This window comes from Aplysia californica, unplaced genomic scaffold (assembly GCF_000002075.1).
Source record: "Aplysia californica isolate F4 #8 unplaced genomic scaffold, AplCal3.0 scaffold00579, whole genome shotgun sequence".
In the NCBI taxonomy this organism is placed as follows: Eukaryota; Metazoa; Mollusca; class Gastropoda; order Aplysiida; family Aplysiidae; genus Aplysia; species Aplysia californica.
This window is the reverse complement of record NW_004797849.1, coordinates 227,191-242,190: the sequence shown is the minus strand read 5'-3', so window position 1 is coordinate 242,190 and position 15,000 is coordinate 227,191. Positions and strand designations below refer to the sequence as shown.

Genomic DNA, 15,000 nt, shown 5'->3' with positions numbered 1-15,000 from the left:
GAATTGTTCGTGTGTACATGTTCATTTGTTGTTTTTTGTTTTCCCTATGTTTCAGGATTTTGTCTCGTCATATCTCCAACGCTCAGTTCACCTCCCACTCCGCCTCCCTCAATCTTGTTTTCCCCTCATCTCTATCGCACTCTCTCTCTCCCCCTCTCTCCCTTTCTTTCTGTCTCCATACCTTTCTTTACCTCTCTCTCTGTCTCTCTAACTCAGAATTTTCTCTTTCTGTCTTGATATCATTTTCCCTCAACCTTTCCCACCAGTATTCTCTCTCTCTCTCTCTCTCTCTCTCTCTCTCTCTCTCTCTCTCTCTCTCTCTCTCTTTCTCTCTCTCTCTCTACCCCCCCTCTCTCTCTACCCCCCCTCTCTCTCTCTCTCTCTCACTCTCTCTCACTATCTCTCTATCTATTTCTGTCTTCCTCTCTCCCACTCACTCACACAATCTCCCTCACCCCTCTTTCTCTCTCTCTCTTTCTCTCTCTCTCTCTCTCTCTCTCTCTCTCTCTCTCTCTCTCTCTCCCTCTCTCTCTCTGTCTCTCTCTCTCTCTGACATACTGAATTACACTGATTAGAAAAAGTTTGTCTACTGACGTCTTAAGTTCTGTTAGCTGCTTTTTACACAATAGACAACGACTTTCTCATAAGAGACAAGGAAACGAGTTTTGAAATATCAGGTACAACATTAAAATGGTCATCGTCTTACCTAAACGAGCTTTTTTGAACGGTGCAGGTGGAAGACGAGACGTCTAAGACATGCATTCCTCTTAAATGAGGGGTTCCTCAGGGTTCTGTACTTGGGCCAGTTATTTTTTACTCTTATTACACAACCTCTTGTTAACATATTTTAAAAAAATGAAAAATGAATCACCGTCTCTATGCAGAGGTCACGGTAATAAATCATATTGCTCGTAAGGTTGACAATATTAATAAAAAATAATAAATGACATTTATATTGCACTGAACCCGGAATAAGGTACACAGGCTCTGGATGCTTTACAATACAATAGTAACATAAAAAGGTGTGTTCTGACCAGAAGAGAACCTCTCTAAATACTGCTAGCATGAATACTATTAACAAGTCAGTGCATGCAAGACATCAAGCTATAGGCCTATTTTTAGAATATTGGTATTATAGAGGGAAATCGTTCTTCGATGGAAAAAAGGGATACCCCAGAATATCACCTCGTCGATCGTTTTACTTCATCGTTACTAAACATTTTAGATGAATTCTTTGTCCAAATATGTTTCTAAACGCTTTTACAAATACAATACGTTCAGTTTGTGACTTGACATTTCATCGTTGACAAATGATCAGTTAACGAACTTTGTGGTCACGAACATTCCCCACAAACCTCATCATGTCACAATACTTCTATTTTCGCTGGTAACACATCTTCCCAGTTACAGTCAGCGCGTGTGGATTCTCATCAGCTGGAGAGAAATGGGAACCGTCTTTTATTACTACATTAATTTATCTTTGACATCGCGGCTTGGCTCCGTGATTGTCTTTACACAAATCAGAATCTACAGGAAAGGTCAATCTATGCAGAAATGCAACAAAGTACAAAACTTTTTAAAAATGCACATGTAGACCATTTTCTCAGGTACTCAGGCACACAGACATATTAAAAACAACACCACCCCCTCCCCCCAAAAAAAGAAAGAAAAACAAACCCCAACGAATTCCCTTTGATTTACGCGGGCCTTTCTATAGTGCATCTTTAATTTTCCCGCTACCGGTACTTCTTCTTGGAAGGGAAAGAGAAAAAAGAGAGAGAGAGAGAGTGAGTGAGAGAGAGAGAGAGAGAGAGAGAGAGAGAGAGAGAGAGAGAGAGAGAGAGAGAGAGAGAGAGAGAGAGAGAGAGAGAGAGAGAGAGAGAGAGAGAGAGAGAGAGAGGGAGAGAGGGGGGGGGGGGAGAGGGAAGGGACACTGTTAGATCCCCGTTATATTTTTGAATACTTCTAGTACCATCTGTTTTAAGATGTTTCTGTTTAGTAGACTCTGGTTCAATGTTGTAATAGTTCGGGGATTTTTTTGTGTGGAGTTGTTCGCCGTATGTTCATCTTGTTAATTTCTCTTAAGTTATACAGTTGTGTCTATACTCCGTCACTGCTTATATATGAGCTGTACAATGATTGTATACTTTTACATTTTATAGATATTTGTGTCATTTTTTGTGGCCAAATGAGTAAATGAGGAATGAATTTTTATACCATTTTGACAAATTTGGCCAAACAGGTCATGCAAAGCACATTGTGCTTTGTAAATTATGGAAATTCCATATATACATGTCGTGTATTATCGTCGTCATTATCATTACTATTGATATTTTGCATTTCTTTTGGTATAACTCTAACACGAGGAGGTGACACTGTTTAAAATTTCCCAACAATGTGTTTTTGAATTTGAACGTTAGCTTTTGGGAAAGCTTCCACTTTCAAGGCTTTTCATAGAGATTTATTTGTTCTTGTAGAGATCACGTATAACTGCAAATCGCACGACTGATTGCATTTTATTTTCAAAACGATGTTTTAAGTAACAGTGAAGTACGAAATTACTTTAACCAAAGTCTTTGAGGAATCGTATTGAAATCAGGTGCTTCGTCAAAATAACGAGAAGCTATCGGCTTTTTTCCTCCAGCTTGACAATTTTTTTTTCAATTTTTTTTTTTACGCTGTATACATTTTATGTCCACTTAATCGATTAAAGGAACAACAAAAGTATATTTTAAACTTCCAAGGAATCTCAAGCTTTGGATCATGGAAATCATCAAACTTTTTTGGCCATTTTTTCGCTAATTTTACATCTGAAACCAGGCGACCCTAACCTCATTCAATTGCAAATATTTTGACTACAATTAGACATAGATCTATATTTTTTTCACCAAAATGAAAACAAAAGAAGAGGCTTTAAGATGACAGTAATAATCCCATATGCTCAAAACTGATGAGCACCTGATTCCTCCACATCGTGACACATTTTTGTCGTCTGCAGGACGCCATAGAAGAAGAGGCACCAGACGCCTCTACGATCAACTTCAACTTCCAGTCGTTGTCAGGGTCGGGACCAGAAACTCCCACAGCCAACACGGTTCGGCCTTCTAAAGGCTCTGTGTCCTTTGCTATGGACCAACCTGAAACAGAGACAGAAAGCGAAATGGCTCCAGATGATCTGGACGAAGCGATGAGAGATAGAGAAAGAAAAGAAAGATATGAGAGGAAGATGGAGAGGAGGAGAAGGAGAGAAGAGGCAGCGGAAAGGGCGGAGAGGGAAAGAGAGAAAGATGATGACGATAGAATGGAGAGGGAGACGGGTGATCCGCTGAAGGAGTATTTCACCAAAGTCATGGACAGTCTAGAAAAGTGTAAGTAGAGTGACCAGGACAGAAAGAAGTGAGTAAAGTTTACTACTCCAAAAAGTGAAAGCATTTTGTTATCATATCTGTTTTATTGTTTATCGTTATGATACTGTTTCCGTGGCTTAAACAACTATTGGTGCTGCTGATGCAGTGATGCTGATGATGTTCATGACATTGAAGCGCTTCATCCCAGTCGTTTGTATTGGCTTGTGTAAAAGTAGGCATGCTGCAGCCACAGTTTATAATTGGGCGAGTACCAAACTCTTTTGAATGTGCATATTATGTATAATTTTAATCGATATCTATTCACTGTGTCCAACAATTTATTTGCTGATGTAGTTTCCCTTTTTTCATTTGTTTTAGTTTAGAAAAGTGAACAAACAATATAATGGGCATTTACAGCTACAATGACTGGCAGCGAGTAAAGAAGTTATAAGCTTGACCTACTTACTTTTCTGTCTCCTTACGTTCAGTTTACACCCTATAAATTGTAAGGCATTTTAGCCTGGGAACATGTTTACCTCACACTATCATTTATGACGGGAAGCTCCGATATCACACATTTTCCACTTAGGCTCACACAGGTCATAGCAGGTATAGCCCAGTAACTTGAAGTTGACTACGTGTCGGAAGCTTTGAACCGTCTCCCAATAAGAGTTCGCTTGAACGTGTTCTTAAGCTTGGTACTCAACTTGCTGCGGCTTATCATGTTAACTTTATTTGGAGGCCATGCCCTTCCTGAGTAAGGAATATCACATCTACAAAATAATGATCACTAATTAGAGGTGGAACCGGACCAAAGAGGTTGAAATATACTGCCGTAATGAAATATAAACTGAACGAAATCGTACATATATAATTCCCCTTGGAACATTGACAGGTTTTTTAAGAGAAAGGACCCCCCGAATTCCAAAATAAAGCTCTTATAGGTTCTATCTAAATTGAAACATTCGTGCAAGTTCTTTTCTCAAAGATATAACCTCACACCAACTTGAGTTTTGAGCCCCCAAACCCGCAATCCCAATACTACAAATTCGGTAGCCTAATCTAGTTAGACAACTCGGACACCTTAGAATTCAAAGTTCTATCCGCTCAGTACCTAGGTTTGATGAATTGTACTTAAAACATTTTGAGTTTCAAAAGTCGACTGTTTGAATATCTTGATAAAGACTCCGAATGACATTTCGATTTTGATAGATAAGATAGAACATTTGGTTTCTGACCTCAAAACGGCCAAAATATCAGATAGAACTTTGTAATTCTAAGGTAGCGAACTGATACCATCCTACAGTAAGGGTTCACTTGTATGTTCCCCAAACAGTGAACGAAAGCGGAGACTTCAAAGGCTTGAGGACTAAGGCCGAAGCCTTCTTGCTCACGATGGAGAGATACGACAACAGCGTAACCCCAAACAAGATGGCGTACGTGGGGAAAGCTCACAGTTACCTTGGCAATGCGCAAATGGGATTACGAAACTATGATTTCGCCTTGATGCACTACGATAAAGATCTAGAGATTGGGCAAAGATAGTAAGTCATTCTACATTGTTTCTAAGTTAATTTTTTAAGTTGAGCATGTCTTTTAGTAGAAATTTGTTCACTAGCATGCTACATAATGCTACATTTACTACAAACGCTTATCTTTTTTTAAAGTATGCCCCCCTATTTGAGCGGCTGCAAGAACTAAACGACTGATGTCAAAGACGTTCTACTTTATTCAAGCATTACTGTTACCCACAGTGAAGTTTTCATTAAACAGAAATAAATGTGAATGGGTGGATAGATAAATGAACACTCTTGTATGCATCTATGTTTTAATGTGTGTGTATGAGTGTATGTGCATGTTTAAGCGCCTGTCTATTTATGCATGTGTATGTCTACATACATACGAGAGAGATTATTTATCTACACATTTCATCATCTTGAAGTTTTATGCTAACTCACTAGGAAAAAACATACCTGGAAGACATTCCACTTAAGATTGTTTACGGCTACCGCACCTACGCACCTCTTTTTAAATCTACCTTTTTTTCTTCTCGTAGCAATCTTCCTGAAAGCGTGTCCAGGGCCCTTGGGAACATCGGAAGACTTCACATTTTTACAAAGAAATACCCCACGGCTCTGAAGTAGTGAGTACTTTGTAAAAGTAACTTTTCTTATAATTAAGACACCGCGCATTATCAGATTACTGTCTGAGTTCGAGTCAGAATTAGAAATTAGACAGGATACGGCAACTGAAGTCTCAAAATATGAAAGACGACAGACGGCATTTATTTAAGTATTAACATTTTAGCCATACTCAGGGATGTACTTTTCATGGGTTTTAGTAATATTAGTAGCATCATTAGTACTAGTATGTGTACTAGACGAAAGGGAAATTGAAAAAAAAAAGTTTGAAACAAAGTAAACTTAGCTATAAAGAGTCTGACATAACCATTCAATGAATCTGGCGAAAAAGTTTGGTGTTGGAGAAGGTATGTGTACTACTAGAACCATAAAAAAAATTACAACTCATTCCTGAATATTTTTTGTAACAGACAGAAGCATTTAAAAGAAATACCTTAACTGTGAGCTAAGGAATAATACAAATAATCTGTGTTTGGCTTTTTGTAATTGCTAGTCAAATATCATGAGGTCGATTTACACGAGCGGAATTATATTTTTTATAGAGCATCTCTTCGTGTTTGTTGGTATTGGAAGGGAGGGGGGGTTGTGGTTGATTTTAAAGCATTTTTTGTGGTATAGATGGTGGAGATATCATGTAAGCCCACTTTTAGGTGTTACTGGATTAATTTTGTTTAACGTTATGTTGTCAGCTTGTTATCACACTTTTTCAAAAGTGAACATATACGGGGTGCCCACTACGGCTGGATCAGACCGATCGCCCGACTCGATCGCCTGAAACTGAAAACAAACTCGTTTGTTTTTGAGGCGATCGAGTCGGGCGATCGTCGGCTAGCCGTAGTGGGCTCCCCGTAATAGAGAAACGCCATAGCTTTTCGTTGGCTTAGCCTGGTACAGCTATTATTTGTACAAGAAACTGGATTATCTTCACTTTACCATTGTTTTCTGTCTTCCAACTCTCTTTCCTTTCTGAATAAATCAGCAAGACTGTTTGGCTTTTAAAAAAATAAAGGCCGAATATCCAGACCGTTTGATTCCAAGCTTGAAAACTTTGTTCTCTATGTATTCATGGAAAGGGTCATTAGAGCAACGGATTTATGTGAAAGCTTCCATCATAATTTCTACAAGCATTTTACTTCTAGAATTCTGCACATCCAGTCATACATAAATTCCGAGACAAAACGTGAAGAAGATAAACAATTGTAAATCATTATTTTAAAAAATATAAATTCTTTCTACCAAGATCACAATATCCCTGATAAAACACACCCCGAGCAGGAGAGACGGAGGGAAAGCCTCATTCATGAAGAAAGGAACCATTAATCAAATCTTGGCACATTTTGAAGGTTTAGGAGATAGGGAGGAAGGGGGTTCATATAGAGAATGCAAAACTGAACACATTTGTTTTGAATCGGTTTAGATACTCGAGCTATTTTTCGCTTTTTTAAAACACACTTCTAGTTTTATGAGGTACGGTTTAAATACTATACTATTTCGAGACAAGCGGGTTTAAGGCTTTACGAATAAACTTCATCGTGAGTACACCAAAAATGACAGATAGGGTAAGGATGCATAGGTTGTGCTATTTGTTTGCAGAAGGATGTAGATAATAATTCTAGGTACGCGCTAGTGTTCCTATTTATAGTGTAGGAGAAGTCGCAATGAACATTTTGGTATAACATGGTGTGGATCAAATTTGATTAAAATTCCGTGCTGGGGAAAAGGGACATACCCCAAACATCGACTCCAGTCACCTTTTTTTCAAATCTATTTTCAATCATTAAAATCATTGTTATCATATCGCTTGTCACCATCTTGGATTCCACCCTGGCAGGGAAATCCCAGTGAATAGTTCGGTGTGACATGCTGTGGTTAAAATTCAATTGACATCCAGGGCTGGGGAAGAGAAAACACAACTCAAACATCGATTGTAGAAACTTTGTTCAAAGCCATATCCATCATTATTATTATTATTATTATTATTATTATTATTATTATTATTATTGTTATTATTATTATTATTATATTACTATTATTATTATTATTATTATTATTATTATTATTATTATTATTATTATTTCATTACTATATCGTTTGTTACTATCTTGCATTCCAGCCTGGCTCTAAAGAGTAAACTGCCGAACAGTGAGGCGGAGAGAGCCTGGTTGTACCATGAGATAGCCTCCTGCTTCCTACAGCTCCATCACTTCCAGTTCGCCCGAGACGCCGCAATCAAGTCATTGCAAGCCGCCACTGATGGCAACGATTCGCTGTATCAGTTGCAGTCTAGCGTGTTGTTGGGGGCGATACAAGGTATTGTTTGGACGTTTGTTTATTTGTGTGTGTTTGTTTGTTTGTGTGTGTTTGTTTGTGTGTGTGTTTGTGTCGTGTGTGAGTATGGTGTGGTGGCGCTGGTATGTGTGTATGTGGATGGGTGGGGAGGGGGGTGCTTGTGTTTGTGTACTTTAGTGATAGTGTTTACTTGTGTGTGTGTGTGTGTGTGTGTGTGTGTGTGTGTGTGTGTGTGTGTGTGTGTGTGTGATGGTTGTGTCAATTTGGGTTTTTTTTTCCAAGAGAGATAGACTTTAAAATTCTTTTACCTAGCACAAACTCTAGCGTCCAAATATCTCTCTAATTGCAGTGAAACTGGAGAACTTTGAGAAGGCGTACGGGAGCTTTGAACAAGCAATGGACTACGCAAAACTCAGAGGTAACGAAATAGCTTCAACTGATGATACCATACATAACATTCCTGTATTACCCCAACAGCGTAACTCAGTCTATCTCTCCGTCTGGGATTCTGTCTCTCTCTCTCTCTCTCTCTCTCTCTCTCTTTTCCTGCCTTTCACACACACTCTCTCTCTTTCTCTCTCTGTGTAATATGGGTTCAAGATATCTTTCAAATAAAGAAAGAAAGACAGAAAGGAAGAAAGGGAGATAAAATTAAGAAATGAAGAAAGGAAGAAAGGAAGAAAGAAAGAAAGAAAGAAAAAATGAAAGAAATAAATAAAGAAAAACAATCGCATCCTCTCACGCAATTCTTTTGTCATACAAGGGACACAACTACATAAATGACTATCAGTATAGTTTTATACGTTTTTTGCTTCCCCTTTGTCTTTAACAACTTATTAAATTTATATCCCACCAAATTCACATTCTGTGTTTCACTTTCTCAGAAAACGTGTACGCAAAATGAAATACATTTGTAAACCTGTTGTTTCCTCACCTGACATTGGCGGCAGCATAATGCATCTTAAATGTGACCTTCACAAATCAACGATTATTTAAAAGTTTAGAAAGAACTTACGTTTTCCTTCGGCCCATGACGTTCTTAAAAAAAAATGTTATGAGAAGGAAAAATGTCTTTGAACAGCCATGTACTGTTTAAACATGATTTAAAAAATCAGACAGCATCATTGTTCTGTGTAACAGTTCAGAGGTTGGTTACATTCTTATAATTTCATATTCAATCAGGGGACAAGAAAGCTCAGCAAGCAATCACCGAAGCTTTGCAAGAAGTGAACCAACGCTTGGCAAAGCAGGCCAGAGAACAAGTGGTCAAAAGCGATGGAGGCTCTGGTGTGGATAACGAGGAAGAGGCTAAGAAGACAGAAACAAAAACTTCTGAAGACCCAGCGACGTCCGCTGGAACTGACATCAAGGTGAAGGAAAGTTTCCTCTCGTAAAAGAACCATTGTTAGTGGAGTAAGTTTAAAGCTCGACCTCTCCACTGCAGTTTTCGATTAAATTATAAACTTAATTTGAGTTTAAAGCCCAGCAGTTGATATTTAGCCAAGGGTATTTGAATAATGCTCAATTAAATCACTGTCAGATAAGATGGAGTCAAAGTGTTATAAAACACATTTAATCGAATAGTATTTACAATCCTTTCAGAGATCTATTTTAAGATTGCTTGGCCTTAATAACTAGCAACCACCTTGGGTTTTTTTTTTTACATTTCACTTGGCCTATGCCTTCTTTGCGTCGTGTTTCTTTTTGAAAAGCAATTGACCCTGGATTCATTTTTAAAAAATGAATTTGAAATTCAAGGCCCCAACCTGTTGATATTTTAATATTTCTTACTTATTTTTTACTTTATTGTTACCCCAAAACTCTTTGGTTTATTAATTGTTTCCGTTCAAAAAAGAAAAGAGTTATTCTTCTCATACCCACTATTAAGTGAGAAGTAAGAACAATGATATATTTTTCAGAAAAGCGCGAGGACAAAAAGGCAAGATAATGCTTTACAACAGACATATATTAATGCCCAAAAATTCAGCACTTTGTTAACAAAAGTATAGCTAGTACTAATTATTGATTTGTTGTCAGTATTTTTTTTTCTGACAAGAGGATCCAGATTGCTCAATAAATACTGTATACTAAATTGCAATTTTATTTAACAGGTCGATCATCCAAACACCTCAAGCATGAGAAAGGAACACAATAAGGAAACAAAGACGGAAAAGATTGACCAAAACCAGACACACGAACAAAGTTCGGCAAAAGAACCGAAAACGGAGTCTGGAGGTGTACAGAAATCGGATTTTCCTGCAGGTGTCAAAATAAGCAGTCAAACCAACATAGAGAATCCGCTATTTGCCGTGATACAGGAGAACAGCGTAGTTGAAGATGAGACAGAGGGACCTGGATTAGAGCCCACCCCAGTCGACGGGGAAACTGATCAGTTGGAAGACGGTTCCGCGGTCAAGGATGAAGAGGTCTCAGAAGAAAATGTTGACCAGGACGAACAGGTGACGCTGCCTGGGGCACGCGAGGTCTCTTCTGATGTTCTCAAGGTCACATACCAAGAACGAGTTATCACAACGGTAAGAGTGACTTGTAAATGGCGAATATCACACTTTCTTTAAAGCCTAAGTCTCGTGGCTTTGTGCTGAGACAATTATTAGTGTGCCATTTCACAAGCAAAAGTACATTTCGAAGAGTTAGAATAAAGAATCAGGAAAGTCTAGCATCCTTTCGGATCAAAGATTGACACTACTATACAATTATTTATGACACCAGTACTATCTCCGTATGACATGGGACGCAATACTAAGCAGGATGCTGAACACCCCCATTATCTCACTTTTCTTTTATATTCATGAACACGTTCACGTGCTCACGTGTGTGTATGTCTTTAAGCGCTTGCGCGCGTGTGTGTGTGTGTATGTGTATGTGTGTGTGTGTGTGTGTGTGTGTGTGTGTGTGTGTGTGTGTGTGTGTGTTTGTGTGTTTGTGTGTTCGTGTACGTGTGTAAGTTAAACTTATAACATACTTAAATGTAAGGAAAACACTGTTATATTAGGACAACAGTTATGAAAAAATGATGCCCCTCTTTCCTATGATACTCTAATTAACTTCCAGGAATCGTTGGCCAAAAGCATTGCCAAAGACAGAGGCGTGAGAGAAGACTTGAGACTGTCCCTGGGCTCCCTCAAGGATGTGGTCATGGAGTCTGTGCAGAAGGAGGCTAACCAGGGAGGGCCTCAAGGAGGTACGCTTAAGGCTTGAATAAGTTATAATAATAATATTGCGTATGACTTTTGTCTTGTGATCTAAAAGAGCTCCGTAGGGGTGACACATATGGTGAAATGGTTAGTCAAATCTGGAGTTGAGATAGAGGGGTAGGGTATCATCTGGGGCTTCCTTTTTATTCCTTTCTTCGTATTTTGTTACCCGAAGAATAAGGATACAAGTTACTGTACACACAGGCCCGTGACTGTTCAACAAGAAATCATGATCTGTTTTTTTTATTTTTATTTTTTTGGGGGGAGGGGGGGGGGGGGGGTACCAGCAAAATCAAAATGCTTATAATCTGGGCACTGGATTTATACTTTTATTTTTATTTTCAAAGGCCTGGCCCCACTTGAAGCGATGTTAATATTATAAAGCATGTATGTGAGGTCTTTACTTCATTCTGAGGACCAGGGAAAAATGAAACACAAGCATAGAGAGGGTTAAACGTTTCAACGATCATTATATAGTAAATTCTTTTACCTTCATTTTAAAAAAAATCAATCCATGCAAATATTTCATTACTCCGCCTCTCAAACTAAAGATACAATATGGATTATGTAGGATACAGACCCAGTTTAAAAAAAATCTAAGTAATATAAAACAGCATGTAGTCAAAGGCATTTGACATTTTTTGCCAAGTTTTAAAAAAAAAAGTGGTTTCTGAAAGCAAGGCCCAGAGCCTAATCTTCCCACTGCAAACGAAGGATTTTTCTCTGTTTTATTTGCGAACTTTAACAACTTTAGAGTTATTATATTTGTTTGAATGTTTTATAAAGAAATAACAACAAACGTATCTTAAGAGTATTTTTTTTGTCAAATGAAGAAGTATTATTACCTTATTAAAATTCATATGAGAGTGCCCTTATACTCCCATTCGGTTCATGACATTTCAATGTCTCAATGTTGCAGTTAGTCGCCAATTTATCGAACTGTGCAGTAAGTTTATCTATTTTAAATTTTCTAGTGCGAGTTATCAGTAGACCAACTATTCGTTAGTTTGCGTGTTTACGTATCTATTAACCCTGTTTGTTATAGTTTCCAGAATCATATTTAATAACGTGAGTCGCTGAACGTATAACACGAACAAGCAGTATAGTATACTACCATACTAACATTTTACTCATATGAACAGTTTTAGAATACAGGCAGCCCAAACAATAAACGAGGGACAACTCTAACTAGACTTTGATTTTAACCACACAAGTAGATGACGGTAACAGTCAAGTCCACGTGGCAACTCGACGTAATCCAATATCTCACCAAGATTCAATTCTACATGTATTTGCTCATCACCTTTGAATGTTGAATATTAATTGGCAGGACGTTCGTCTTGATTTATCATAATATACACAGAATATTATAGCATCACCCTGTTGTTCCTAACTTCTATCTTCTATCATGTTGTAGAAATCTATACTTAAAGATTTTTCTTTATTTCAACCTAATAGTAATAATAATAATAATAATAATTGCATTTGTATAGCGCATATCGACGCTCAAGAGCATGCTCTATGCACTTTACAACCTTATCATTGTTTCGATTATTTACTAAACTGTTTGTGCATCTTTAAACTTGTAATGGTGACAAACGTCTGTCTTATGTAAACTTCTATTTCTCCGTTTACTGTTTTGTTTCGTTCAAAACAAAACAAAATATCTCTTGCCATGGCCAACCCTAGGCTTCTGATGAAATATAAGATTCTTGTATAAAACAATATCTTTCCCCTTTATTTTAATTTCTATTACTTAATGTCTTTAAAGAAATATGATGAAATATTGGAATATCTACATTGACTTCATTATCATCACACCCAAAATTCCAAAGATTTTGTACAAATTTTATTATACGCCCTAGAAGTAAGGCGAAAAACAGAACGTCGAAGAAAGCACACTAAGGGGACATTTTTTATTTTCATTTTCTTTTTTCAAATGCTTTGCGTCTATGTAAACTTTACATTCACTCAAAATGCTACTGACCGAATTAATAAGGCATTGTGACATTGCAAAAAGTGAGAATGGCATATTCTTTGCATAAATATTATGGCATTAAAGTGCTGATCAATGACATTACACACAGGACTTATTATTTTTAATTGGACTCTCAACTTCTTCATTTTTGGTTATAAGAAAACAAAGAAGTTAATCTGTTGACAACGTACTTAAATGTTCACATTCTGGTATATGGATTACACTCTTACCAACATGGCTCTATTTGAGTCATATTATTCTTCAAGCTTAACTTTGGTTTTTTGATGTCCTTAATCATCTTTTTAGTTGGTATTGTTTTGTTTTTAAAAATTTCGTATTACATTTGAAAATCATAAAACACAACGCTAGATATCACTGTCCCTAGGAGTCAACGTAAGACATATGGCTATATAATTGCATATTAGCGAATAATAACGTACAAGAATGAACGAAAGGTGCAAGACGAGATGAGTTGTGTTTTACGTGTGTATGAACGCACGTATCTGAATATATAACGACCATGTGTTCGTATTGTTTCTTTCTTAACACGGTTAGTCAAGACAGCGATGTAAACTACATCTTTTTTATTATTAAGTTTCCTAAAAATTCTCTTTCTCATAACAGAAAGCATAGATGCGAGAGGGAAGAAAAGAGTGACTATTGCGGAAGGATACGAAGTGATTCCACCGATCCCAATTGCTAGCCTAGACAAAGAGAATGACGAAGATGGTTACGGGAAGAAAGATGCAATTGCAAACAGGATGGAGAGAGAACTGGTTCTCATGGAAAAGGGTGAGAATCGGTATTTAGTATTTGTGTTCTTTGCAGAAACCATATGTTCAACTTCTTGATTCTATGAACTCTAAATATTTCATTCTATTTGAAAAAAAAAGTTTAAAAATAACGTTTGTGAATTTTAAAAGGGGCAATGACATTTATTTTTAAGGCCCTTTAGAAATGTCTCATCAGATTCTGGGATCATACTGAGAAGGACAAACTAACTAGTATGTCACGAAAGTAAATGGTGGGAGACCTTATTTACTGCGCTTAGTTAGTATTTATTTAAAACAGTTCCGCCATCTTTAAAGATTGTGCTCGATCTTTTGCAATGAAAATTGCTAGATGAAAGACGAAAAAGCTATCTACATCAGGCAATTTTGGACGTCTTCAAATTCCTAATTCTAAATCAAGACTGAAGCAGTGATGAATTCTTGAAATAACAATGAAAATCTTGGTAATAACAGATTAGGAAGGTAGCTAATAACAAATTATACTTGAACCTATACAAAAGAGAAGGAGGAAGGGGTAGAGAGAGGAAGAGAGAAAGAGAGAGAGAGAGTGAGAGAGAGAGAGAAAGAGAGAAAGAGAGAAAGAGAGAAAGAGAGAAAGAGAGACAGGCGTACAGACAGACAGACCGACAGACAGACCGACAGACAGACCGACAGACAGACAGACTGACAGACAGACAGACAGACAGACAGACAGACAGACAGACAGATAGACAAAGAGACAGAAAGAATAATATAGTATTGTGCTATTCATGTCATTATATAATAATATACATGTATACATATTTTGAAAATGAACGATTTTTATCTAAGTTGTATCGATGGTGGCGCCAAAACACTTTTATCGAAAGAAAAGTAAAGGAGAACAGACTTTAAAAGTCAATAAACGAAAGTGGAAAAAATTGTGTTAAATTAAAAGTAAGATTTATACACATCGTCTTCTAAAAGAAATGTTGATATCTCCAGAGTACAAACGAAAACTGTTCGACAAACTCCTCAAACGTGGCACTGACCTGATCAGGTATTTGTCAAGGGAGAAGAACATTGATGACTGGTCTAAAAGATGGTTGCGGAACTTTGCCAAGGTAACCCATGACTTTGGTGAAATGACTATAGTTTTCACAAATCAGCACGTTTCTTCTCTCTTTCCCTTCCCCCCGCCCCTAAACCCCGATTTTGTCTCTCTGTCTCTCTCTGTCTCTCTCTTTCTCTAGTTCTCTCTCTCTCTTTCCCTCTCCCCCC

At 37.4% G+C, this 15,000-nt stretch overlaps 2 protein-coding genes across 2 annotated transcripts in view; both read left to right on the top strand.

The window, feature by feature from the left end:
- Positions 1-10,979, top strand: part of LOC118478462 — a gene marked incomplete at its 3' end in the record, with an annotated part of 12,028 nt that extends 1,049 nt beyond the window's left edge. Inside the window, 8 exon segments of the mRNA XM_035972107.1 lie at positions 2,999-3,368; positions 4,684-4,891; positions 5,404-5,490; positions 7,602-7,798; positions 8,127-8,195; positions 8,960-9,147; positions 9,889-10,311; positions 10,850-10,979. Of these exon segments, the coding sequence (XP_035828000.1) occupies positions 2,999-3,368; positions 4,684-4,891; positions 5,404-5,490; positions 7,602-7,798; positions 8,127-8,195; positions 8,960-9,147; positions 9,889-10,311; positions 10,850-10,979 (1,672 nt within the window).
- A 2,626-nt stretch (positions 10,980-13,605) lies between these two features.
- LOC101853490 (trichohyalin) overlaps positions 13,606-15,000 on the top strand; it is a gene marked incomplete at its 3' end in the record, with an annotated part of 30,748 nt that continues 29,353 nt past the window's right edge. Inside the window, exons 1-2 of the mRNA XM_013087369.2 lie at positions 13,606-13,762; positions 14,725-14,843. Coding sequence (XP_012942823.2) covers positions 13,732-13,762; positions 14,725-14,843 — 150 coding nt within the window. The remainder of the gene's footprint in view (positions 13,763-14,724; positions 14,844-15,000) is intronic.